The sequence below is a fragment of the Pseudonaja textilis genome, chromosome 9 (genome assembly GCF_049901715.1).
Source record: "Pseudonaja textilis isolate UNSWEBS1 chromosome 9, rPseTex1.2, whole genome shotgun sequence".
Classification (NCBI taxonomy): Eukaryota; Metazoa; Chordata; class Lepidosauria; order Squamata; family Elapidae; genus Pseudonaja; species Pseudonaja textilis.
In genome coordinates, this window is record NC_141998.1 from 6125157 (window position 1) to 6151942 (window position 26786).

The 26786-nt window shown below is 44.5% G+C and overlaps 1 protein-coding gene across 10 annotated transcripts in view; it reads left to right on the forward strand.

The window, feature by feature from the left end:
- Nucleotides 1–21214, forward strand: part of TACC1 (transforming acidic coiled-coil containing protein 1) — a 91136-nt gene extending 69922 nt beyond the window's left edge. For 8 of the 10 annotated variants that reach the window (XM_087938654.1, XM_087938657.1, XM_026714940.2 and 5 more), the window contains 9 exons: nt 1730–1788; nt 6050–6190; nt 7582–7658; nt 9756–9799; nt 11247–11407; nt 11665–11771; nt 13769–13889; nt 16394–20961; nt 21074–21214. In XM_087938654.1, coding sequence (XP_087794780.1) covers nt 1730–1788; nt 6050–6190; nt 7582–7658; nt 9756–9799; nt 11247–11407; nt 11665–11771; nt 13769–13889; nt 16394–16462 — 779 coding nt within the window. In that variant the 3' untranslated portion in view covers nt 16463–20961; nt 21074–21214. The remainder of the gene's footprint in view (nt 1–1729; nt 1789–6049; nt 6191–7581; nt 7659–9755; nt 9800–11246; nt 11408–11664; nt 11772–13768; nt 13890–16393; nt 20962–21073) is intronic. The other 2 variants (XM_087938650.1, XM_087938651.1) reach the window with 2 other exon arrangements.
- Nucleotides 21215–26786: the final 5572 nt, after the last annotated feature.

The window sequence follows — 26786 nt, forward strand, 5'->3', positions numbered from 1 at the left end:
GAAAAATGAGCCCCCCAAAAGAGCGGAAAATGGGGTACGTGGAGGCCAAAAATAGGACATGCAGTGGGTGGGCGGAGCTTCAGCAATACTTGCTCCATAAGACGCACAGACATTTCCACCCACTTTGGGGAGACCAAAAAGTGTGTCTTATAGTCTGACAAATACGGTAGATTTGAAGGAGGGTATTATACTAAAAACTGAGTCCACGCCTTTCCGTACTTGTGGGTGTTGTACTGAGGGTTGTGTTGGCTCTCTGGAGTTTTGGAGCCCACTAACCTGAATTAATGAAGCCGGGGGTGGGGGCAGTGGTGTGTTGGCCGTAAGTGCGAGTAAAGGTCACCAGTTCCTTTTTCCAAGGCTGTTTGTAACCTTTGTGAAATGACACAGCTGTAAGTCAAGGCGATCCTCTGTCTTGGAACATGAGAATGTTTTGCATTGCATTAGAATATCTCCTGCTTTTTTTGTTCCGAATGCAGCAATTCAGTTCAAAGCCTGGGCACAATCTGCCCCTCCCCCAGTGGCTTCACCTCTCTAAGGAACGGTCACCGTTGTGGGCGAAGCTTCCTTGGAGGACCTCTGAAAGAGGAGATAAACCAAAGATAACAGAGGGACATTCTTTGGCTGCTTCTCGGCAGACCGTCTTGCATGTTCAAAGGGTGCATTCCTCCCGTTTGTCCAGCTGATAAGAATACAAAGGAGATATGTGGGGCCTCTCTGCTCAGTCAACCTTGTCTAGGGCGAGGCTGGCATTCTTGTCCATCGAGGGGTGCAAACAGCTGCTGCGGACGAAGATTGGCAGGGTGGGGCATCTCGATCAACAGAGCAACTGGGAGAATGGACAACATGACCGCGGATTTTTTCCCCCTGTAGGAAGAGTCTGGCGGGATTGCACTCCCGTGCTCCACGGGGCAATCAGGAGACTCATTTTCAATCTTTTCCTCTTTTTTCCCCCACCTCTGCAGAAAAATTTGCAGAAAACCTGATTCACGTCATATGGAGTTTTGTGGTTGTTGCTCACAGACATCAAACAGTGGTTCCCTGCTGGGTTGTTTTTTTTTTTGCCCCATCGGTTGTGATAATGATCTGTCTAGATCAGGGGTGTCAAACTCGATTTCATTGAGGGCCTCATCGGGGTTGGGTTTGACCTCACGGGGGGGGGGTGCGGGGTGGGCATGACCAGGGTGGGCGTGGCCAGCTCGACATCACTCGTGTCGGGGGCGCCAGTGGCAGCCCGAGTGTTCTGTCAGAGAAGATGGGCCCCAGAGCTCTGTTTTCGACTGCGACAGCTTCCTGCAACCCTCTGCCAGTGAAAATGGAGTCCTTTGCTGTTTCCAGGGTGGCCCCATGGGTCAGACTGAAGCACCCCGTGGGCCTGATTTGGTCCCCGGGCCTCGAGTGTGACACCCCTGGTCTAGATAGAAGGTTTTCTGGGTATACCTCATGGGTGTTATTGTAGGGTGATATCCCTAGGTCTCAGAATTTGGATCATTGTCTACAATCCGCCAACCTCCATTTCATGGTTTAAGAAGATGCTGCCCGAAACTATATTGATAGTCACTTGGGGCATCCTGATCTTTGTTCGGTGAAAATCCTCCTTGAGTTTCACATTCCTCTTTTTCAAGTACTGTCATAGAGTTGTGTGTTGCATGCCTCTTTCTTAATCCAGTTATTTCACTAGGAAGAACCTTGTTGTCATAATGTATAATCACCTCGTGTTCTTTTGTTGTAGGTTCTGAGAAAGAATCTTTGTGCAGACTCGAAGAGAAGAATAACTCAAGTGATATATCAGTAAGCACAAGTATTGTTCTTATCCTCCATGTCCAAAATCATGGACCACTCTTTCTGCTAAATTCCATGCTGATGATCTGTTTCTAACTACTATCTTACTACTAACTTACCTATCTTAAGACTTACAGTCTTTGCATAGAACACAAGAATAATTGTAGTCGAATCATTGCCTTCAGCTTAAATCAAATAGAGCAATAGCAATAGCACTTAGACGTATATACCGCTTCACAGTGCCTCTCTAAGCGGTTTACAGAGTCAACTTCTTGCCCCTAACAATCTGTGTCCTCATTTTACTGACCACAGAAGGATAAAATGCTGAGTCAACCTTGAGCCTGGTGAGATTCGAACTGCCAAATTGCAGGCAGACAGCAGTCAGAAGTCAGCAGAAGTAGCCTGCAGTACTGCATTCTAACCACTGCGCCACTGTGGTTCTTACGTCGTGATGATGGTGTAAAAAATGACCATATTAGCTGTATAATATTGTCCTTATGAAAATGATGTAGATTCCAGTGGACCTTGATCTGCTGCATGCCAAGTCTGTTGCATGAAGATCTGGAAACCTGAAGAGTTTTCAGTCTAATAAAATTATAGTATCATAGTAAAATGATACCAATGCAGTATTTTGCACAGAGAGAGGGAGGGAGGGAGGGAGGGTGAGAGAGAGAGAGAGAGAGAGAGAGAGAGAGAGAGAGAACACAGAAAGTGGGAATTCTGTTCAGAGGGATATTACATCCAACATTCCTAAAACGTTTAAAAACCAAAGGTGCTTTCCTTTCATTTCTCATTTGCAAAATACTAACATGGGAACAAGCTCAAGATTTGAGCTAAGATATAGAGAAAATATACTACCTTTACAGAGACCTCTGCTGACAGCTAAGCTTCACTGCAGCTCTAATAAAAAAAGAATAGTTGTTTATTAGTTGATTTCTAACACTGGAGAAACTGAATGGAAAGCAGCATGGAACAAAATTGATTTTAGGATAGCAACTTCATTATTACTCTGATCCCAATGTTGCGTCATTTGTTCCAGTCCAGTCCGCCAGAGTATCCAATGAGAGATTGCATGTTTGTTCTTCAGTTAAATACTAAATACAAAAATACAAAATACAAAAAAAAAAGATATTGGAGACTCTAGAGAAAATGCATAGAAGAGCAACAATGATGGATTAGGCGACTCGAAGTTAAAACATACTGTATGAAGAACGGTTGAAGGAATTGGGTATGTCAGGTCCAGTGAAAAGTAGGACCGAGGATGACATGAGAGCAGTGTTCCAATATCTAAGGGGTTGCCACAAAGAAGAGGGCGTCAACTATTCTCCAAAGCACCTAAAGGCAGGACAAGAAGCAACAGATGGAATTTTTATCAAAGAGAGATCCAACCTAGAGTTAAGGACAAATTTCCTATCTATGAGAACAAGTTGTGGTTTGTTCTGCCACTGGAGGCTAAGAGAGATTGGGCCACCATTTGTCCAGAATGGTTTAGGGCAGGGGTTGCCAACCTTTTGGACCTCAGGGACCACCAAACTCATAATTTTAAATCCCGCGGACCAGAGACCCTGGGAAAATAAAAATAAAAGTCTGCAGGAAAATTCCTCACCCCATTTTCCTACTGATCGATCATTCTTTATTTGGGATCGCAGGATTCCATCTCCAGCTCCGTTCTCATGGGGGGAGAGAGAGAGACTTTTGGCTTCATGCAAGGAAAGCAGCAGAAGCAGCAGAAGTCTTTCTTTCTCTCCCCCAAACTCTGCCAGAAATGAGTCTTTGGAGCCTCTTGGAGCAAGGATGCCTTGCAGGGTCCCTAAGACTCATTTCTGGCGGAGTTTGGGGGAGAGAAAGAAAAACTTTTGCTGCTTTCCTTGCATACAGCCGAAAGCAGAAGAAAGAAGCGGAAAGAAGCAGCCCAGTGGCCAGATGAGGTGTGGGGGGCAAGTTTCCCCCCCCCTTTCCCCCCTCCCCTCACTACCTCGTGTTGTTTGCAATGCAAGTGACGCAAGCCTTGTGTTCCCACGGGCCTTGCGGGTGGTGCAGCCTTGTGTTCCCACACAGCCTGGATTAATTGCTTTGGGGGTGACATTTCTCTGAAAACCACCAAAATTTTCTCATGGACACCAATGGTCCCTGGCCCATTGGTTGGCAACCATTGATTTAGGGTCTCTTGCTCAAGCAGAGGGTTAGACTAGAAGACCTCCAAGGTTCCTTTTATTATTCCCTATTGTGTATAAATGGTCATTTAGGTGTACACTGTTTATTTTACCTGCTATTTGAGGATCATTTGAAAAAGCCAGAATCTTATTTTTGCAATTAATATGGTCTTGTAAAGCAATATGTTCCATTCATTTCACAAAAGAGTACAAACCTTTCAGGTCCCAGTCATGGCTGCACTTTCTGATGTTTATCCCGCACAAAGGTTCAGATTCTGAATTTGTTCATATCCAGAATTCTAAATTTGGAATTAACTAATGTTACATATATGTCTATCCAAGGATAATTCCAAACAACATTTATATCCTTTTACATCTGCAAAAAAACCCCCCAATAGATCAATACTAAGTGCTAGATTTGCCCTAGTGGCAAATTTGAACCAACCCAACTCCATATTCAAAACTGCTGAGGTTGTTGTTTTGGATTCCTGGTTTGGGCATCACTAATTTGGGGAGAACCTGTGAGGGTTAGTTCACATACAGTCAAAAAAAAAACCCACATGACAGTAGGTCTACCTATTAGCAGAAGAGAAGGCAGGTAGAAATCAAGTCTCTCACATGAAAGAAAAGGCCACCTGGCTCATTGGATACTTCAGGCGGGGGAAAAAGGGCACAAGAATTTGAGCACTGACTGCACTATCAATAAGACTCCTACCTGATAGACACAGTTAGTGGAAGTCTTTCGTATGACCACATAGCTTTTCGACAGTAAGACTCTTTGATGAGAAGTTTCTTGGGTAGGTCTATTTACCTCAGGGGTGTCAAACTCAAGGCCTGCGGGCCGGATCTGATCCGTGGGGTCAGTGGTGGGATTCAACATTTTTTACTACTGGTTCTGTGGGCGTGGCAGGGAAAGGATACTGCAAAATCCTATTCCCACCCCACTAGCCTGCTTTCCAGCTCCGTTCTCCTATGCAGGGCAACCAAAGGAGACCCAGCTGATCAGCTGGGACTCGGGAGGCAGAGAATAGATGGTGTTGGTGGGGCCAGTCAGAGGTGGTATTTGCCGGTTCTCCCAACTACTCACAATTTCCACTACCGGTTCTCCAGAACTGGTCAGAACCTGTTGAATACCACCTCTGCATCGGGTGCTTAAGTCTGGCCCATGAACATATCAAAGGACTGGCCCACAGTGCCTCTACTGGCCAAAACAGGCATCGCGGAGGCCTCACGGCCTTTCCAACAGCACTCTTGCCAGCCCAAAACAGGCTGCATGGAGGCCTCATGGGGTCTCCACGCAGCCCATTTTTGGCTGGTAGAATGCTGCTGGTGGCTGGGGAGACCAAAAATGGACCGTGTGGGGGGCTTGTGTGCCCCATTTTGGGCTGGGAGACTGATGCAGGAGGCCATGGAGGTCAAAAATGAGGCATGGGGGGCCGTCCACAACCTCCCCATGCCCCATTTAGGCCGGCAAGGTGCTGCAGGAGGCGTCTGTCCCTCTCCCCTCTGCTCCCTCCCCACTGGTCCACGGAGGAGAACAACAGTGCTGATCCACCCCTCAGAGAAATCCAGTTTGACACCCAGGGTGGGATTCTACCAGTTCAGACTGGTTCTATGGAACCGCTTGTTATGATTCTGCATGGTTCGGAGAACCGGAAAATCATGTCCCTGGCTGGTCCTGCCCCTCTCCGCCCGCCCCTCCCCTCCCCACCCACCCAGTCTTTATCGTGCACGCGTGATATTGCGCACATGCCTGACATCGCCGACTGCGTCCTTCCCCGCCCAGTCCCTTCTTAAGGTATTTCTTTTTTTCCCCCTCCCGACAATCAGCTGTTCCGATTATGGGCTGTGCCGGGATCCCCCTTGCTGTCTTACTGCTTCGCCCAGGAGGCTCAAAAATGGAGCCCAGAGACAGGTGCTGCAAAAAAAGAAGCCACGCCCTCCCAGTCACGTGGCCACACCCACCTAGCCACGCCCACAGAACCGGTCGTTAAAAAATTTGAATCCCACCCCTGTTGGCACCCCTGGTTTAACTGGTGGTCTGGTAGGAGAAGCCAGGTGGAACTTCGAAAAGGGCTGGTTGTATTTCCGCTCTGACCCGGTCTTTCCTTCCACAGGGTGATCCTGAACTATGTTCTATGGAAAAGGCTCCTGGATGTGCGCCAGGCAGCACGAGAGGAGGGGCTGAAAGCCCCCTGGATGCCATTTGCCTCAGCGAATCTGATAAGACAGCAGTTCTGACTTTGATCAGAGAAGAGGTAACAGTTTGTAATTGGAGGGCTCGTCTCTAGATTGTGCAGAGTTTTAAAGAGGCACTTGGTCAACGGGCATTGGGACAAGCAAAATGCTCCCTTTTTAAAAAGAAAAAGAAACTCTTGTATGTTTCAGAGACTAACATGGCTGTTTTGAAGGTTGTCCCACACATTCTGGGTGCATCTATGAAGGCATAGCATCTTTGCTCTGCTTCACTGGCCAGAGAATCACAAGTGGCCTTTAATTGCAGGTTGGGACAAAAATGGAAGTGGGTTTCAATCAGCTCGTTAAATATTGTTAAATTATTTCTGGTGACTTTAATGGCTCGGCCTTTCGGAGGGTATCTGTCAGGTATGAAGAATCGGGACCACATATTGAGTTCCAGTTAAGCTGATTTATTGCTCATGCCTGTAACACAAGAATCTAGTCAACTGTCAGCAATAAATCAGCGCTGGACTTGGATCACTTGTGAGAATGTAATGACTCCAGGCTGACTCCTCTCTTGACCCCACCTCTGTCTCTGTCATTCCTTCTCCTACACGTATCCAAGGCTGGAGAGGAGACTTGCATGCAGCCCTAGGATTGGAATTGGGAATATATTTGGCTCAGAATAGGAGCTCCTTGGATTAGCAAGTCACCCATAATTTTTGAATTGTTTTGAGTTGACAAATATTTTTGGAACTCTGTCAGAATTCTTTGGGATTGAGGGAGATAATATACCTTACAAATATTCTAGAAATATTCTTGACATCCTCCCCTACTCTGCCATATAGAATTAGGATTTTCTATGTGTCTGTTTCTTTATTTCATACTTCCTGCTTCATTTTGACAATCGGGGAGAAGTCCTCCTTAGAACTGGGGGCCAAAATTCAGTTCTGTCCTTGAGGACTGGAGACTGATGTCAAAATTAGCCAAAGATATCAAAAACCATTAGCAGTTTGATACTAATGGAGTCCGGGCCTATCAGCTATCTTCTAGTTTTAGCTAAGATGACTTACAATGTGCTGATACTTTTAATTAAGAAAAGTCTTACCACTTGTAACCAGAGGAGACATCTCATCTTCTGGCAAACCTTCCCTGTGTAGGTGTGTCTGCCCATAACTTAGTACATCATATCTAGATATTCTGGAAATATTTTTTTAAAATGGTAGCCTAGCATATATAATTTTTTTGCAAAGAATGCATTTCTTAAGAAGGTCCAACTAAACATCAGGCGGAATCCACAGGTGTATTTGCAGGTGACAGAGGTGAAATACCACTGCATCACAGTATGGTATCTCCTCTTTCCTCCACCTCTCCTCCCTATATCTTCACCCCGTTTCTTTCAGAGATGAGAGGGGCTGCCTTCTCAAAACTAACAGTTGTATCGCTAACTAACAGTATTCATATTTTTTAGATTATATCTAAGGAAATTGAAGCCAATGAATGGAAGAGAAAATATGAAGGAAGTCGACAGGAAGTTTTGGAAATGAGGTAAAAACGACTCAATGGGGCTAATACCCCATAGTTTCAGATTGTTTACAAGTGTGCAGCCACAGATCACTATGGGAACCTCATGTAGATTAAAAGACACCTTTATTAACTGAGTTAATAGAGACTATTCACCATGTTAAGAAATTCCCAATATAGTCCGTTGATGTCAAGTATAAGAAGTCAGGAGCCAGAGTTCAAAAGTATTACAAGTTTATTTCATGCTTTCTATACACAAAAATCTGAATTAATATCAAAGTGAATTGGAGCCAGATAATGGACTTTGGGGGTTGGGGGTGGACTTTGGTATTGTATGGGAGCACAGAGACTCTAAACTAATGATGCGTTTGACTCCACACTCGAGCCCAGCCTGGTCATCTCCTACCATTGCTCTCAGTTAGCTTATCCTGTAATTTGAAGGCTACCATGCAATGGTGGGATTCAAAAATTTTTACTACGGTTTTGTGGGAGTGACTTGGTATATGGCATGACATGGTGGGTGTGGCAGGGGAAGGATACTGTAAAATCTCCATTCCCACACCACACCACTAACCTGCTTTCCAGCTCCGTTCTCCTGTGCAGGGCAACCAAAGAAGACCCAGACAATCAGCTGGGACTCAGGAGGCAGAGAATAGATGGGGGTGGGGCCAATCAGACATGGTATTTGCTAGTTTTCCGAACTACTCAAAATTTCCACTACCGGTTTTCCAGAACTGGTCAGATCCTGCCATGGTTCTTATAAGACTTAAGCTTCTAATCTGATTACAAAAATGCTGCCTCTTCAGGATAACCTACTATGAATTCAAGATGCTGAGGCTGTTTTCCGCATGGACAAATATAAAGACAGTGAAGCAAGGAGTAAGATCTTCAGTTGAAGATCTTCAGTCTGAGGGTTGATTGGATTAGTGAAAATGGGACATTCTGAAGGATGACGGGGACTAAAAAGCACCACATCTGGAGCACTTGAGGAAAACGGAGAGAGATTTTGAAGTTGCTCAGCCCCGAAATTAATTGGGCTGCTCTTAGTCTAACCTCCATCTACGAATGCAAGCATAACTTTTGACAGGGTTTGAGGGAGAAGATCTTGGATTGGCCACCAAGAAAACCGATAGGAAGACCAAATTCATCCCCCAAATTTTGTTGGGAGAGTTTGGACGGTCAGTGTGGCCTCCCTCACAAGATTCCTACAAGGAGGAAACGGAAGAAGCACGCCCTATTCTTTTGAAAGGAAGAGGCACAAAATTAGACAAATAGGTGAATCAAATCCACCAAATATTCCAGCCTGCTTTGATTTGAAAGCCAAACCAATTGATAGTGAAGCAGGTACCCCTCTAACCAGGATGGCAAATCTATGGCACGTGTGCCACAGTTGGCATGCAGAGCCATTTGTGAGGGCACACGAGCCCCACCAAACTTACCTGCACTGTACAAGTGTGCACCTCCCAGCTGCTTTTCTGCTCGTTTGAGGCCGTTTTCGGCCTCCCGGAGGCTCGAGGGAAGCCTGAAAATCAGGCCTTCCAAAAATACTGGAAGTGCTAAAACAACGGGTCCATTTTGAAGGTTCCTTTGAAGCCTCCAGGAGGCTGAAAACAGCCTCAAACGAGCAGAAAATCAGCTGGGAGATGCGCACGTGCACAGTGGAGGTAAGGGGTAGGGCAGGGGTGTTGCGCATACATACACAGGGGGGCGGGATGCATTGCATTGTGGGTGCTGGCATGTACGTGCACTATTGTGCATGCTTGCGCTTTTGGCACACCACAACAAAAAGGTTCGCCATCACTGCTGTATAATAACCCTTAAGCACCTTTATATACACTCAATTACGGAAGCTATTTGTAAGAGAAAGGCATCAGTAAGTGGTATTTGACATTCCTTCTCCAATCTGGTGGGTCTCCAGATATGGTAGGTCAAAACTTCTAGTATTCTGAACCGCCATGTCCAGTCATTTAGTACCAGGGTGTGAAGCAGCTTCCTTAAGTGGAAATATACTGAAAAAAAACTTGCTGGCAAAGATAGAATGTCACATGCATTTGGTTTTGTAGGAGGAGAAAATTAATGCCATTTCTATTACTCATATCTTTTCTTCTGTTTCCTCTTTAGGAAGATTGTGGCTGAATATGAGAAGACAATTGCACAGATGATAGGTAAGCAACTGATAAATGCCAGGTGTTCATCTGCAAATTACTGGGAAGAACAAATAAGCAGGTCAGCCTGTTCATCATCTTTTCTAGTTTCCGTAATGTGCAGAAAATGGAGAGAGGCTTGCAACTATTTATATTTGTGATGCCTTGGCTGTAGATTCTGTAGGTGGACTATAAATAAGAGACAGAGCCACGAATAGCAAGTAATCAGGTGGAAAAAAGCAATCTGCTCCAATCAAAGATAAAGGGTTTTTTTTTTCCTCTTAAGTATAATTTAAGAACCTTGTCTATGATTTTGAGTGCATGATTCAAACTGCATATTACTAGCTTTTCAGGTGGTATGTACTTGGATTGCTCATGTTTGCAACAGAAAACATATCCTGTGCTCTTTCAGTCTGTTGCTTGTAATACAGGTGAAGTACTAAACGTAGAATCCAAAGAGGTCCTGTAGTTTGGAGAAAATATTTTGAGGAACTCTGTTAAAACTTATCTTTATCTGGTGCTATTTATATGTTCCTCTTAGATTGTGGAATTAAAGTAGAAGAAATTCCTAGCTTGCAGATGAGCAACCTATACCTCCAGCATCCCCATTGCACCTCTTTTGAATGGATGGGGCTGAATATTGTGTGTGTGTGTGTGTGTGTGTGTGTGTGTGTGTTAAATAGACAAAACCAGTACTTAATTCTTGCAAAAGCGTGTGGCGGCCTAGTGGTGAAGATGCTCAACTCCTACTTGGAAGGTTGAGAGTTCAATTCTAGGTGGTGGCAGATATTTCTCTCTTAAGGCACAAAAGAAAAAAATATCTGCTGCAAACTCCACATGGCATCAGGGAGGACATCCAGCTAACACTCAGCTCCATCTACTCAACCCGATTCTACCTTGAATTAAAGGATTACAGGGTTGTAAAAAAAGGAGGAGTATTTTTAGGGTGGTTTGGTGGGTAAAACCCTTCACTTTCCCGGCACAGCCACCAGATGTGATAGATTTTCCCTTCCAGAATTCTCAGCCATGGCCATGTAGATCTACAAACAGGAAGTTGAAATCCATACACCTGGAGAATACCCACATTTTGGAAGGCTAGCTTTAAACAGATATTTTTGCCTCTCAAAAACTCCGAAAGCTCTCAGTAGGAAAATATGTAGATAAAAATATTGATTCCACCCACTCTAGTGGCATCACGCTCCCTTTCAGAAGAAAAGCACCTCGTAAAGATGAACAAGATTGCTCTCTTCGGCTCTACTTGTTGTCTTTTCACCAGGGGTTCCCAAACTTGGCAACTTTAAGATTTGTGGACTTCAACTCCTAGAATTCTCCAGCCAGCTATGCTGGCTGAGGAATTCTGGGAGTTGAAGTCCCCAAGTCTTAAAGTTGCCAGGTTTGGAGACCTCTGCTCTTGACTAAAGGCCTGTTGAAGCACTGTTGTCATTACCCTTTCCCTTTGAATTCACAGAGGATGAGCAGAGAACCAATATGACATCCCAGAAGAGCCTTCAGCAGCTGACGATGGAGAAGGAACAAGCCCTGTCTGACTTGAATTCAGTGGAGAGATCTCTGTCCGATCTGTTCAGGAGATATGAGAACCTAAAGGGAGTCCTGGAAGGTTTCAAGAAGGTAAACTGAGGGCTGAAAAATCACTGTGAAGTGGTATATAAGTATGTAAGTGCTAGTTATAATTATACCCTTTCCTTCTGTGTATAAGATCCCATGTTCTGTTTCCCAAATCATTGGTTGAAGGTCTTGAAGTAGAACCTGCAAGGACTAATTCTGTCCCAACTCCAAAAATGTGATTTGTGGGCCTTTGGCAGTGGGTGAATCTAAGCATTGTGGTTCATAGCCAAGTCGAGCTTTTCTTTTCCTTTTCCTTCCAGAATGAAGAGGCCTTGAAAAAGTGTGCTCAAGATTACCTCAATCGAGTCAAGCAAGAAGAGCAGCGCTATCAGGCCTTGAAAATCCACGCGGAGGAGAAGTTAGACAAGTAAGACCAATAACGGCACTTTCCCTGCGTCTCGCCAGTCCTCATACTTACAATAGTTGCAGTGTTTCCACGGTCAAGTTACCAAAATTTGGGCACTTGGCAGCCAGCATGAACTTAGAACAACTGCAGTATCCTGGGGTCACATTCATTTTCATACGAGTTTTCATACTAATTGAATGCCTCGTATGAAAAGTTTTGGTCACCACACTATAAAAAAAGATGTTGAGACTCTAGAAAAAGTGCAGAGAAGAGAAACCTGGATGATTAGGGGACTGGAGGATAAAACATATGAAGAATGGTTACAGGAACTGGGCTTGGCTAGTCTAGAGAAGAGAAGGACCAGGGGAGACATGATAGCAATGTTCCAATATTTGAGGGGCTGCCACAGAGAGGAGGAAGCGGTCAAGCTATTTTCTAAAGCACAGAATAATGGATGGAAACTGAACAAGGAGAGATTCAACCTGGAAATATGGAGAAACTTTCTGACAGGGAGAACAATCAACCAGCTTGCTCTCGAAAGTTGTGGGAGCGCCATCACTTGAGACCTTCAAGAAGAGATTGGAGTGCCACTTGTCAGAAATGGTGTAGGGTCTCCCGCTTGGGTGGGTGGGGTTGGACTAGATAACCTATAAGGTCCCTTCCAACTCTGATTATCTATTATCTGTTAAAACGGAGCTGTGGCCTAGCATTGATGACGTTACCTAGCTGGGTCATGAAACGTCTCCAAGAAAACAAGCAAGCTCAGAGAGCACCAAGGAGCCCTCATGTCAACCCTGAGCTACAAATATTCTCCTTCATTAATAATTTCAGCTTTGCATGCTTTCCCCTCAGTGTGACTCTTCCTCTCCCATATGACCCAAAGAAGAAAAGGCCAGTGGTTTGAAGTTACATGTGAACTGGGAGTGGGATAGAAGTAATCCTCAACTTAAGACCATAATTGGGATCAGAACTTCTGTTGCTAAGTGATGTGGTCCTTAAGTGAGTCACACCCAATTTTTTTGCTGCAGTCAGTAAATGAATCGGATTTCCTCCATTGACTTGGCTTGTTGGGAGCCAGTTGGGAAGGTCATAAATGGTGATCATGTGACCTCAGGATACTGCAGTTGTTGTAAGTTCATGCTGGTTGCCAAGTGCCCAAATTTTGATAACTTGACCATGGAGACACTGCAACTATTGTAACTACGAGGACCATTTTTTTCAACACCGTTGTAACTTCAAATGTTTCCAAACAAATGGTCGTAAGTTGAGGATTTCCTGTATCATGGTATCTTGGTATTTATCATTAATCGGTTCCAGGAGACATGATGACTACCAAAGATGACGAGTAATAAACAGACTTTTCCCATAAGGAATAATGCACTGAGTCACAAATCAGCCGACACAAATTCTAGCTTGTGCATTGAGTACCAAACAAACAATGAATACTGGGACAAAAACGTTCAGGTCAAAATATGTTGAGTACCAAATTTGAGGAGTATCAAAGCAATTGAGTACTAAGGTACCTGTCAGTGTTCCAAGTAATATACCCATTGAAAGCAGAACTCTGGGGCAGGTTGATTCCTCAAAGAACAATGTATTGGATCTATCATATTGGCGCAACTGGTGAAAACCGACTGAAGATTCCTGTTGGTTTTCACCTAATTAAAAGTGAAAATCCCCCCTTTCCCCAAGTCATCAGTCACATTGTCCAATCAAGGTGCTGATCAGTTGCTTGCTTATTCCACTCCTCCTTCCCAGCCACCTATTGGGATGTCCTTGGTTCCCACAGGAAAACTTTTTGTTTCAACTACATAGCCCCAGCTATCTATTTCCCCTCTCCCTCTCCCTTCTTTTGCCTTGTGGCAACCCTGAAGCCTCAAAGATGGCCTCAGCCAGGTTCAGGGTTGACAGTACCACTGCATTCAATAAATTATGGAATTTTTTCCTTTTATATCCATTCATTCTCTCTCTCTCTCTCTCCTTTTTTCCTCCGTGCCCCCCCCTCCCCTTTGTCCCAGAGCCAATGAGGAAATTGCTCAGGTCCGTACTAAGGCCAAAGCTGAGAGTGCAGCTCTTCACGCCGGACTTCGAAAAGAACAAATGAAGGTTGAGTCTCTTGAAAGGACCCTCCAGCAAAAGGTGATTTCATCTCTTTCACTTGCTTTCCTTGCTGGAGAAGATTGTCTGAAATTCACACTGTGTTCCTCCTGGAATTGGGTGAAAGCAACGGCTATTGTAGTTCAGAACATTCACCTCATGCACACCTAAAGTGGTTGAATCATTCACACGTTTCACTGTTGCTGTTAGCTTTGGGGTATGGGCGTGTCTATTGTTGTGTCTGTCAAACAAATTAAAGCTCAAACGAGGGAGATTTCCATTGCTTCCTGGCAGATTCCCACAAGGAAACTCCATGGGGAAACCAGCAGGAAGTCAAAAAATTGATCCTGCTTTTACTGAATCCGAATCAGATTCAGAATCAAGAACACACTGCTTTTTGGCCACCCTTGGTCAATCAATTTCTCTATTTAGCTAAGGGAATATCTCTGAAACAATGACCTAAGGAGGCACCAAGTTATCATTATTGACTTAAAGATGAAGAAACTTGCCCTATAGCTCACTGACTAAGGAATGCAGTTGCATTCATCCGAACATTTAAAGGGGAGCTGCTTTAGCTTCTAAATCACTGCTGGGTTGCTGTGTTTTTCACCTGCACTTCCTGTTTTAATGTATCACATGAATAAATACAGAGCAACACAAGCTGTCTTTCAACTGCAACCAACCCAGTGGTGAGTTTCAAAATATTTTCCTACCGGTTTGGTAAGCACGCACTTTGCACGTGAGCACAGCATTTGCTAATGAGCTTCTCCAGGAATCCCTGGGTGTTACACAGCTGATGCACAGCAATCTGCCATGCTGTGCCAATCAGCTGAGCTTGGAAAACAAGGTATAAAGCGCAGCCTAGAGCCCTGGCAGGCAGGTGGGCCAAAACAGCCGATCATGGGAGCAAACCCGAACCGGTTTGCTCTCAGATGATCCTCGGAGCTACCGGATCACCCAAACCGGACCGAACTGGTAGCATACCACCACTGAACCCATCTACATCAGTGCACAGATTACTAACTGCAGAAAAATGAAGCCTTTGAAAAGGGCATATTTGTGGAACTGAGCTTCAGAAGTCACACAGGCTTTAAAGGAAGACTTTAAATAAAATATTTTATGAAACAGAAATGAAATTTAAATTTAAAAATAGGAGATTTTTCTCCTCCTGGCAGCTATGCCAATTCATACTGGAGACTGAGCTCCATTTTTTTTTTATTTTGCAACTTAGACCAACCCCTCCCCCCACCCCCATTCTCAAAGGGAGGTGGAGTTTGGACCCTCACAGATTTTTATCTTACAAGGTACTCCTTTCTGTCTCATTCAAAGGTGATAGCAGGCTGAGGAACCAGTTCTGATCTTTGAGAACACCCCCACTGTTCTGACCAAGGCTTCCTGAGACATTAACAAACACACATTAGCCCAAAAACCTTTTATTTTATTTCAATGGCTGTGAATTAGAGTCATTTACAGCCCGTAATGAGTCTCAAACAGTTTGTAAAGAGTCCCACAGAAGTTTGCCAGAGTCCTTCAGGATAAGTCTGATAAGCATGCACCTTTATCTTTCTTGAAATGCTACCAACGACGACATTGACAATTAGTTGTACAAGGCCAAACGGAGCACAAATTCAACATGGAGCTTCAGGTTTGAAACTGACCAGTACGAACATAGTTGCTTCCTGCAAAGGTTCATATCCCTTTGCTCCTCCTTTGTGTCTTATGGGAGGGCCAATCACCTCCAAGCCTTACTCCCAAGTTCCCCCTTTTGTCTTAACTGCTCTTGCCCTCTGGCAACTCTGTGCACGCGCACACTGGTAACAGGCTCCCCCTGTTCATCTGCCTTGCTGTTGTTAGATTCTGGAGGCTCTGGAGGAGTCAGCACATAACTTCCAGTTGGCCCTGGCCCATCTCTGTATCTGATACAGAACCCATGTCCGAGTCCTCCTCAGACTCCTGGATTGGCCCATGGTCCTCTCCACTGTCCAATTCTGCTGCCCTCTCCGCAGGCTGCTGGCGGACCACAACACCCACCCTGTATAATAGCGCTAAACTTGGGACATGTATAATCTGGTTGCATTTTGTACATGAAGGAACATGGGTTGAGGATGTCCCATCAGGGGTGGGATTCCAAATTTTTTCCTACCGGTTCTATGAGAGCACGCTTTGCGCGCGCAGCAATCAGAAAACGCCCTCTGCCAGCGCTGGTGAGGTGAGCTGGTTTTTATTAGCTCAGCTGAGGCACAGTAATCCTCTCTGCCTTGTGAATCAGCTGAGCTAACAAACAGGGGAATATAGGACAGGATAGGGCGGGTGCAGATGGGCGGAGCCAGCCAGAGGTGGTTTTTGCCGGTTCTCTGAACTACTCAAAAAAAATTTTGCTATCGGTTCTCTAGAACCGGTCAGAACAGCTGAATACAACCTCTAATGTCCATGCATTATGGGGATGTTACTAATTTCGCTCCATCAGAGAAATCAGCCAACCCCCAAATTGTGGGTAATCAGCATTTCACTTCTGGGCTTTATTCATCCTTTCATTTATTTTTCAGAACCAGGAAATCGAAGAGTTGACCAAGATCTGTGATGAGCTGATCGCCAAGTTAGGAAAGACCGACTGAGGACGTCTTTAATCATTTCTGGAGCGCCATTCTTGGTTTTTCCCTGCTATCCATCTGTATCTTCCAGCAAACATCTTGCCTTATTTTTTTTCCCCCTTCCATCTTTTCCCCCTTCAACGGCAGCAAGAAAAAGCACATGCTTCTGTATCCAAGAACTGCCATCTGCAAGAGGAGTGACGATTGCTCTGTTTGTACCCATTTCCTGCCCTGTAGACCCTCCCTTTCCTATTCGGTATTTTGCAGGCTCTCCTGACTGCATGCAGCCAATGGATAGAAGCAGGAACGTGCGTTAGAGATGGTGATTGCTTTGCACGGAAGAGTTTCTGCACTTGGTTGAAGCTTTGGCCCACAGAAGCAGCTGTATGAATGCCGCAAGGACAGTCACCTATGGGGAGCGAGAGCAGTGTTTGCAGATGCTTCAGTCTGAAAGCCAGAAATGCAGCTTAATTGAATCCATGTTCCCCTGCATGCACTAAGTACCGTCCCAGCAAGGACATGAGTGGAATACGACTTCAGCTGCCTCTGAAAGCACAAGGGGGGAAAGCTAAGGCAGATGTCACTGTTCCTCAAGGGAAAATGCCCAGATGAAAATGGATTGGCGTTCCTGGGAGCACGGCATCATTGCAAATTGCAATCAGCCACGGAGAAAAGGAACTCATCCCTGTCTTGCTTGACCAAGACGGAGCTTGAGGCGCCTTGATTCATGGCGGCGTAAGCTTTGTAGATCTGAAAATATGGGCCACCAGAAATCCATAAGTCCTAAAAGGCAGATTTCATAGTCCTAAAAGGCCACAAGATATCAGAGTTTTGAGTTTAGTGGTTCTCCCAGATGTGGGGCTGCCAGCTTGGGTGTTTGGGACACTGGAACCAGCCTATCTGAAAAAGCACTTGGGATGGGGAAGTTAATATAAGGTGCCATAAGTCTCTTTAAGAGGCATAGCCAGCTGGTTTGGGATTTGTCTTAGTGCACTTTAAGGCAAGAGTGAGTGGACTACAATTTCTCCCGAAGAGAACACACACAGAGTGAACTTGAGTGAAGAAGAGCAACTGTTAGAAATCCCTAAACACACACACACACAACCTCCCCCTGCCCCACACACAGATCCACACACAGACACAGCACAAACATGCACACACGCACTCCAATCATTCTTTAGGTTAGCACTTTTTCTCTGTCCAGCCAAGAACAGGGAATGGAACACAATGGAGAGCAAGTGAAGAAGTAGAAGTCCAACCTCCTTGTGCCAAGGGCTGATGACTAACCTCCTTCCCGGACCTCATCAAGGTTCTCTGAGAATTTGATATCATTTCAGAATCTAAAATGATTTGCAAAGAACATTCCCCACTCTTCTCAGTTGAGATCATTAAAATGGATATCTGTCCAGGAATTGCAATTGTCCTGGGAGTTTTGCAATGACCACAAAACGTTTTATCAGCCAGGTTCTTGCCTGGAAATCTTTTCACATTTTTCTCCTTTTTTGGTGGAAGCCACAGTGGTTAGTCCATTAAGGAACTCTCAAATTCGATACTCAAAAGAGGCCTCAAATTGTCCCAGTCCAGATATTGGAGCTGCCAGTCCCAGAATTGTGATTTGTAATTGCAACACATCTGCAAGGTGCCATTTGGGATGGCTGGTGTGAACATTTGGTTGTTTCATGTTGGCATTGGTTTTTACATACTCTGGCTGTATCAAGTAAACAATGGAGATTTTTCTCTGCCTGTGGATTCAGTGATCAGGTGCTGAAATCCGTAGCACAGATCCTCTGTGGCTATACCGCTTGGGCTAAATTCTGCATGGAGTCTTGTTATAGAAAGGGAGTTCCAGAGATCAACCCATTCTGTGGGTTGTCTTAGTCACGCATAGAGAGAAGCCGCACTAGGGAACTATCCACAGCCATCATGCATGGAGAGAAGAGCTCCATTTCTGGTGCCTACCAAAAGTATCTCCATCTTGCAAACTTCCAAGCATGTTGCGAGGGCTTCAAGCTACTTTGGCAACTTACTCTTTCCTAGTGTTCTGTGACAATTTCCACAATTTCTAGTGCTGACTGGAAATAATTGGAATTGTCGTACAGTACATCTACAGTACATCTGCTAGAAGCTTACCTAATCTTGAGAGATAACGGAATGAAATACATTTGACCAATAATATAAACCCCTTTATTTCCGAGGAAGATGTGCCATTCCTAAATAGGAACTCCACTTTCAAGCTTGCCTGAAACTTTTCTCTCTTACGGTGTCTCATGAGGTTTATCTTTCAACTGAAACTCATCCTGCTCTGCACTTTGCTATCACACCTCCTTGGCCCACCTGCCATGCCGCTGCTTCCCACTGAAATGCCGCCACTGAACAGAGCTGAGATACAATCAAAGGTTTATACCAGGCCAAATTCCTTGGACTCAGAGCTCTTGGAATCATGGCGCCTGGTGGAAAATCATGCTACAGAATTTTATTGAATCTGGCGTTACCAGGGATAGCTTTGGCTTAATTGCAGATCTGGATCTAGGAACTTTCGTTGGCGTTGCCAGGCAAAAGATTCTGGCAGGTGGAATAGCATTTGGAAGAGCTCTTTTGCTGCAATTTTGGAAGACCTGTTTTCGGTTCCCATAAAACTATGGTCCTGCCAAGTGATCCTTGTTTTATGGTGTCGCTCACTTTATAGCAGCTGCACTAGTGGCAGCCTTCAGTTGGGTCAGGGATGGAGACCTTGTGGCCTTCAAGAGCTTCAATGGAGTTGCATCAACCCCAACTGGTCTGGGAATTACACGCGCATCTTTGGCTACAGTTTGTCCACCTTTGACTAAAGGAAGGAGGAAGTAGAAACCCAAGGTTTGTCCTGCAAGCAAAATCCTGTGTCTTCTTCCAGAGGTCTGTGGTTTTAACGCCATCCTCCAGCTCTTGGCTGGGTGTTCAGTGGTTGCACTTTTGTCTGTGGTGTGTTTTGTGCGGGTGTGTGTCTTCACATGCACACTGTGCCAAATGCTCTCTTGTTTTGTGCCTCAAGCATGCCACTAAAGGGCAAAGAAGATTCCTAAGGAATGATATTATTAACTATAATATGGTTATTATAGTTTGTTCAGCTATATGAAAATTGTGTGCGCGCATGTGTGTGTGTATATATATATGTATATATATATGTATATATGTGTGTGGGAATGATATAGTTCTATATAGTGTTGGGGTGTGGGTGTATGATTGAAGTCTGTAGAACTGTTGCACCTCATATAGCATTGTGTGGCAAAATGGTACTCAGACTGGCTGCTAATTCTCTCTGTCAAATCTTTTCCATCTACAGCAGTAACTTCCACCAATCTATAATGTTTCCAAAACCATTTGAAAGAAGAGCCCTTGGTTGATTGCTCATCCTACATAGGTGTCCCACACGATCCCTTCCCAGCCAGAAAGAAGCTGCGGGGTTTGTGCAGCAAACACCCAATTTGTTCCATAATCATTCACGCCGACTGAAATCACCCCACCTCACCTGTTCTGGTTAAAGAGCTTCGGCCACTTAAAGTGTGCAGCTGCAGCCCCATAACTTGCAAGTGAGATTATAGGTTTTAAGATTATCTTGTCAGTGAAAGTGCTAATAGAAGAGGTTGCTTATCTCTACCTGGAACGCTAAACTTGAGGAGTGAAATGGTTTCTGCCATCGTGACGTCTTCTGGATTGAGACTGTTAGCATTATGTAGCCTACCATCTGAGCCTTCTCAGTTTTGCAGCCCGGCATTTCTGAAGGGTTGTTGTATTACCGAAGGCAATGTTAAAATCTGTTTCTAAATGGAAAAGAATTTGTGGAGGGCAGGACATTCTCCAAAGTAATCCACCATAAATCTACAGGGCTGGTTGTATCACAAGGATATATGAGTCAATGACATTCCTGAGACAGTCAGATATCAAGCATCAACCCTAGCTTAGAAAAAGAAGAAAAAGAAAACCCCAAATTCCCTGAATTATTTCTTGACAGCTGATTATAGTTGGAGGATCCACTTTAATCCCAGATTGCAATGAATTGAGGTCTCTTTTTTTCTGGCTCAAAAGTATGTCTTCCTTTCTCTCTCTCCTTTTCTTCTTGCAATCACCTTTTGCACAAAGGAGTTAGCCTACTACTATGAAGCAAGTTATTACTATCCACCTGGGTGCGACCGCTGAGAGCATTCGCCTGTGCAAAAGGTTTATTTCATTTCCACATTATCATCTGACTAAAAGCCCTCCAGTGCAGGGGTTTCCAACGTTGGCAACTTTAAGACTTGTGGACTTCAACTCCCAGAGTTCCTCAGCCAGGAAAGCTACAGCAAACCTGACTGAGGAATTCTGGGAGTTGAAGTTCACAAGGCTTAAAGTTGCCAAGGTTGGAGACCCCTGCTCTAGTGTCTGATCTAAGACAACTTGCAAGCTTTCGTGGGGGGAGGTCCTTTGTACAGAAGGCATACATAACTTGCCAGCTTTACATATTTGATATGTGTATGTGTGTGTGTGTGTGTATGTATGTATGTATGTATGTATATATATATATATATATATATATATATATATATATATATATATATATATATATATATATATATATACATACATACATACATATACATACATACACACACACACACACAGACACACACACAGTATATGATGATATCCCTTTTCTAAGGTAAATATTTGTAAGAGTTCTACTCGCTCCAATAAGATAAATTGATCGTTAATATATTTTTCCCCAGCCTCTCCACTGCCTGAATAAAACCAATGTTCTTTCAACTTGGCTACGATATATAATTTTATGTTATTTATTTCTAATCCAGACAGACATCTTTGGATTTTGATACTGGTATATATGAACTTAAAGCTGTATGCAAAAGCATAACAACATCTACACGAAACAAGTTTAAAACATTATAGTACACCCTCCCACAAGGTTGAACACCTACTTAAAATTTATGTGCGGCTGTTCAGTGCATATGGCAGGTGCGGAAACGTGAATACCCTTTGAGTTAAAATGCCTGCATTTATAAATCTTTCTATCTTGCTTTTTGAATTATTTTCACCATTCTTCCATGCCAAACTCTTTCTGCTAAAAAATACTCTCGGATCTCCTTTTGTACATTTTACTGTTGAGAACTCCGGCGATGACTAATAATATTCAAATCTGGGCACTGTGAAGAGTATTTCAAAAGGATCCTGGGTTCCTATTAGTAAGGCTCCATCGGTAGATGTCTTGATGAAGGAGATCTTTTGTGATCCCAGGCACCTCTGTTGTACTAGGCAAAAATGGATTCAGTTGTTACGTTTTCTAAATCATGATTTATGGCTTAGGCGTGTTACACAAAACCCGCCACCTTTCTGTTCGCCAAATCACAATTAAGCATGATGGATGAAATCTCTCCCCCAGTGGTTGGATGCTGCCAGTTTAACAACCAGCACGCACTTTGCTTAAGGTGCTGGTGCACAGCGCTGAAAATGGAGCATTTTAGAAGCTCAGCTGCTTACCTTCCAAGCCAGCAACAGCAAGTAAAACAGCAAGGGGAAGAAATCAGCTGTGCCGCACGATTGAGATGGGCTATAAAGCAGAAAATAAAGGACAGGATAGGGCGAGACCAGCTGAACGTCAAAACTACCGGTTCGCTCAAACCGGTCCAAACCGCCAGCATCCCACCACTGCTCTCCTCCATTCAAATAGTAAGACTAAGGACCAGAGTGTTGCATTCTCCATTTAAGAGAGGAGGATTAATTTTCAAGCGGAATATAAGAACTGCAAACGATACAAGATCTGCGCAAAACTTCCCCTCCGTCTCTGCTGATTCTTGAAATGTAATCCCTTTGGATAGAAGTCCTATTCCACAATTCCATCTTGCTGGACATCAACATGTAAATGTGGCAAGAAACTTTATCAGCCAAATACAGGTGATCCTTGACTTACAACCGTTCATTTAGTGGTACATCGTGGTCTTTCTCTGCATGGGCTACTTCCTTGGTCAGGGTCTCCAGCAGTTCATTTGAAGAGCAATCCACCCCTGGAAAAGGAATTCTCTCATCCCCACCCCACCCCCCAGTGGTAAGTTGAATATCTTCAGGCCTGTATGTGTGCCAAATTTGTGATAAAAACCAGCCTTTCAGGTTTCCATACAACTGGAGGCTCTTGAACAATAAATAGACATAAGACATAAGAATTTATTTGTCATTACACTCGCAAGTGGGTGCAACGAAATGAGGTGCTCTTTCACAAGTAAAACTGGACAACACCATTGAAAGAAAAAAATAAAATTAAACACAACAGACTATACAATAATACAAAATAGGAGCTTTCTTATGGAGCTTTTGCGAAAGGGAATGCTGTGCTCAGAAACCATGTTTCCTAGGAAGGCTGGGGTTTACATACAGTTTCAAAAATATACAGTCACTGCCCCCTTCCGGGGTCACAACCTATCCAGTTATGCATCACCCTACGCAACACCCTACTATTGTAGCATACCATCGGTTTCCTTGTCCTATATTTCAATTTCCAGTCTTCTCCATCGTTAACATGATACTGGATAGCGTGACCTGCCAAATATATGGCCTTCATACAAAACAATACAGAGAATTCTTACATAATATTCCAGGAAATCATCTTAGGGTAATACAGAGACCAAAAATGGCGTTACCATTGCTTTATATTTTCACAGGTATAATTTTACAATCACACAATGGCACCGAAAAAAGTGAGTTAATGACCTGTTTACACATGGCTATTGCAGCATCCCCGTAGTCACATGATCAAAATTTCATTGCTTGGCAACTGTCATGGATTTTATGACCATTGCACCCCCCCTGGGAGTCATGTGATTACTGTTTGTAACCTTCCCAACTCGCTTCCGATAAAGCAAAGTCAACGGAGGAAGTAAAATTCACCGAACCACCACATGATCCACTTAATAACTGTGGCAAAAAGTGTTAACTAAAAAAAAAAAGGCTCCTTTGGTCTTTTTAGTTGCCAGCAGAAAGGGAGTGGGGGAAAGCAGTGCATTCCTTAAATGCCTTAGATAATTGCCTTGGCAGCCCAAAGTTGTCAGCAAGAAAGAATATTACTGGAGAGTATGATTGTTGACTCTTGGCTATGGATGTGTCCCATTGGAGAATATACATCCAGGGGTTGGGGGGGAAAGACCAGGGTCAAGGGGGAAATGAATGATGTATTTTAGTGTTGGCTGCATCCAGCTAACACCAACGTGGCCACTCCTAATCATCTTTTTTACTCCGAGAGATGCGACTAGAGACTTATGATTTGAATGGGGGTGGATTTGTTGGAACCCTGAGAAAAAGATTGTAAAGCGGGACAATGGCCTTGCATAGCCGTGCGAACGTTGGACTTGATTGGGGTTGTAAATTGAGGATTACCTTCAGGATCAAGACATGCTGTGCCAAGCTTGCCAACGAAACATTTTGCCCGTCTGAATTCAGAACGTTTATCGTTATGAAGTTCTCGGCCATGTTCACTTCTCCCTGGGGACGCGCCCCTCCTCCCTCCATAACTCCTCCTAAGCCAAGTTTGAATTTGCAGGTGCGAATCTTCTCTGGCAGCTGTTTCCAAGGAAAGGAACAGAACCAACCAGGGAGTCTGCTGAGCAACCACGTGAGGGCTCTCTTTAGTCGAGAAAGAACAGGCAAGCACATTCCACAGGGCAGGAGAACCGACGCAAAACCAGATTTGGCTGCCTGGCTCCCAACCTCTCTCTGCTGGTAGGGAAAAGAGATGCCGTCGGTTTGGTTGATTTCTCTGTAGCAAAACCCGGGCAGAAGGACATCCTTATCCAGGTCCCATTTACTCATATATATTTTTTTTAATAAAGTCAGCCACCTGATGTGATTTTTTTCAATTCACACCTTTCATTAAAAGATATGAAGTTGTGAGCTGCAACCTGGAAAAAGTGTTACCAAATGGTCCTCAGGATACCAACTCCACAGGCTGGACACAGGAACAACTTACCTCCAGAAATTGTGAATGCTCCAACACTGGAAGTTTTAAAAAAGATGGTTGGATAAACATTTGTCTGAAGTGGTGTAGGGTTTCCTGCCTAAGTAGGGGGTTGGACTAGAAGACCTCCAAGGTCCCTTCCAACTCTGTTATTCTATTCTATTCTATTCTATTCTATTCTATTCTATTCTATTCTATTCTATTTCTATTCTATTCTGTTCTATTTCTAACCCCGCCCAGGGTGGGATTCTACCAAGTCAGATCAGTTCTATAGAACTGATCGTTATGATTATGCGCAGTTTGGAGAACCGACAAATCACACCCCTGGCTGGGCCTGTCCCTCTCTACCCATCCCTCCCCTCCCTGCCCAGTCAGTCATCGCTGACTGCATTCTCCCCAGCCCAGTCACTCCTTAAGGGTTTTTTTTTTCCTCCTGACGATCAGCTGTTCCGATGATCAGCTGTGCTGGGATCCCCCTCGCTGTCTTACTACTTCACCCAGGCGGCTTCCTGAGGCCCAGAAGGCCAAAAAAACGGAGTGTGGGGGATGCTGCAAAAAAAAGAAGAAACCAAGTCCGCCCAGTCACATGGCCACGCCCACCTAGCCACGCCCCCACAGGACTGGCTATTGAAAAATCTGAATCCCAACCCTGTGCACACACAACCCACCAGCCAGCTGATTGTTGGGTATCTGCCATGCATGCGCGGGGGAGATCACATGAGAGACACACGTGCATGCACCTGGGGCGAGGCACGCGGGAGGGTCGCACACGCATCTTCAGGGGGCTGGGGGTCATTTGCACATTGCATTATGGGTGCAGACACGCATGCATATGCGCACACGCACACACTTTCGGCACACGACAAAAACGTTAGCCATCACTGCTATAGTCTGCGAACTGAGGGGTCCTTAGTGCTCTCTCAGCTTGGTTATTTATTTATTTAGTTAGTTAGTTAGTTAGTCAGTCAGTCAGTCAGTCAGTCAGTCAGTCAGTCAGTCAAGCAATTATAAGATAACAGGTATAAGTATAAACATGGTTATAAATACATGAAATGGATACGAATAAGAAAAAAAAGAAATAGGACAGGGACGGTAGGCATGTTGGTGCGCTTATGCACGCCCCCTACAGACCTCTTAGGAAAGGGGTGAGGTCAATAGTAGACAGTCTAAGGTTAAAGTTTTTGGGGTTTGGGGAAGAAACCACAGAGTCAGGTAGAGTATTCCAGACATTGACCACTTGACATTCTTGCAGATGTTTCCTTACCCAGATTAGATAACATCATCGGTGTTAGTACTAGGAAGAGGGAGATCCGAAAGAAAGAGTACTCTAGTGTTCCTGTCAGCCATGGAAGCTTCTGTAAGACTTTCTACCAATCCCTCTCTGTCTTCCTGAGGGCTAGTGTGGCATCATGGCTGGCTCATTTCAACCCTGAGCTACAGATATTCTCCTTGGTTGGTATTCTGTGAACTGTTAGGGAGGGGCTGTCTTCACCCTCTTTCTCTCACACATGGTATCTGGGCTGAGTTGCCTCGTACTCCTCTGGACTGGGCCATCTTCCTCATATGAATCTACCTCCTTACTACCTACCATGGTGGCGCAGTGGTTAGAGTGCAGTACTGCAGGCTCCTTCTGCTGACTGCTGGCTGCCTGCAATTTGGCAGTTCAAATCTCACCAGGCTCAAGTTTTTCTTAGCTTTCCATCCTTCTGAGCTGGGTAAAATGGGGACCCAGATTGTTGGGGGCAAGAGGCTGACTCTGTAAACTGCTTAGAGAGGGCTGTAAAGTAAAATATAAGTCTAAGTGCTATTTCTGTTGCTATTACCAATCCTTCTCCCTTTTTTGTCCCATTTCCACCCTGAACATGGCTCTAGGGGATGACATGTAAACTGAGCAATAAAGCTCAGAGAGGCAGCAAGTCACATCACATCAGATAATGTCCATTATGTTAATGCGCATCATAACATCCTACGTTATCTGATACAATGGCTTGTTCCTCCACTCTGACTTTGATCCATGGCTTTTTGAAGTTAAAATAGAGCTTTATGACCACAACTGAATGGGTTACAGTCCAGCACCAGCTGCTAAGATACACATCTATTTAATTTCTATCCTACCTTTATTATTTTTATAACTAGATTAAGGTGGCAAATGTACCTCCTCCTCCTCCTCCCTTCTATTCTCTCTCACAAATAACCCTATGAAGTGAGGTGGACAGAGAGTGACAGGGCCAAAGTCACCCAGCCAGCTTTCGTGGCTAAGGCAGGACTAGAACTCACTGTGTCCTGGTGATTGGCCCAGAGTCATCCAGGCCTAACGGGAGACTGGAACACCAAGCCTCCCACTTTCTATCCTGGTGCTGTCACCACTAATGAGCTCAT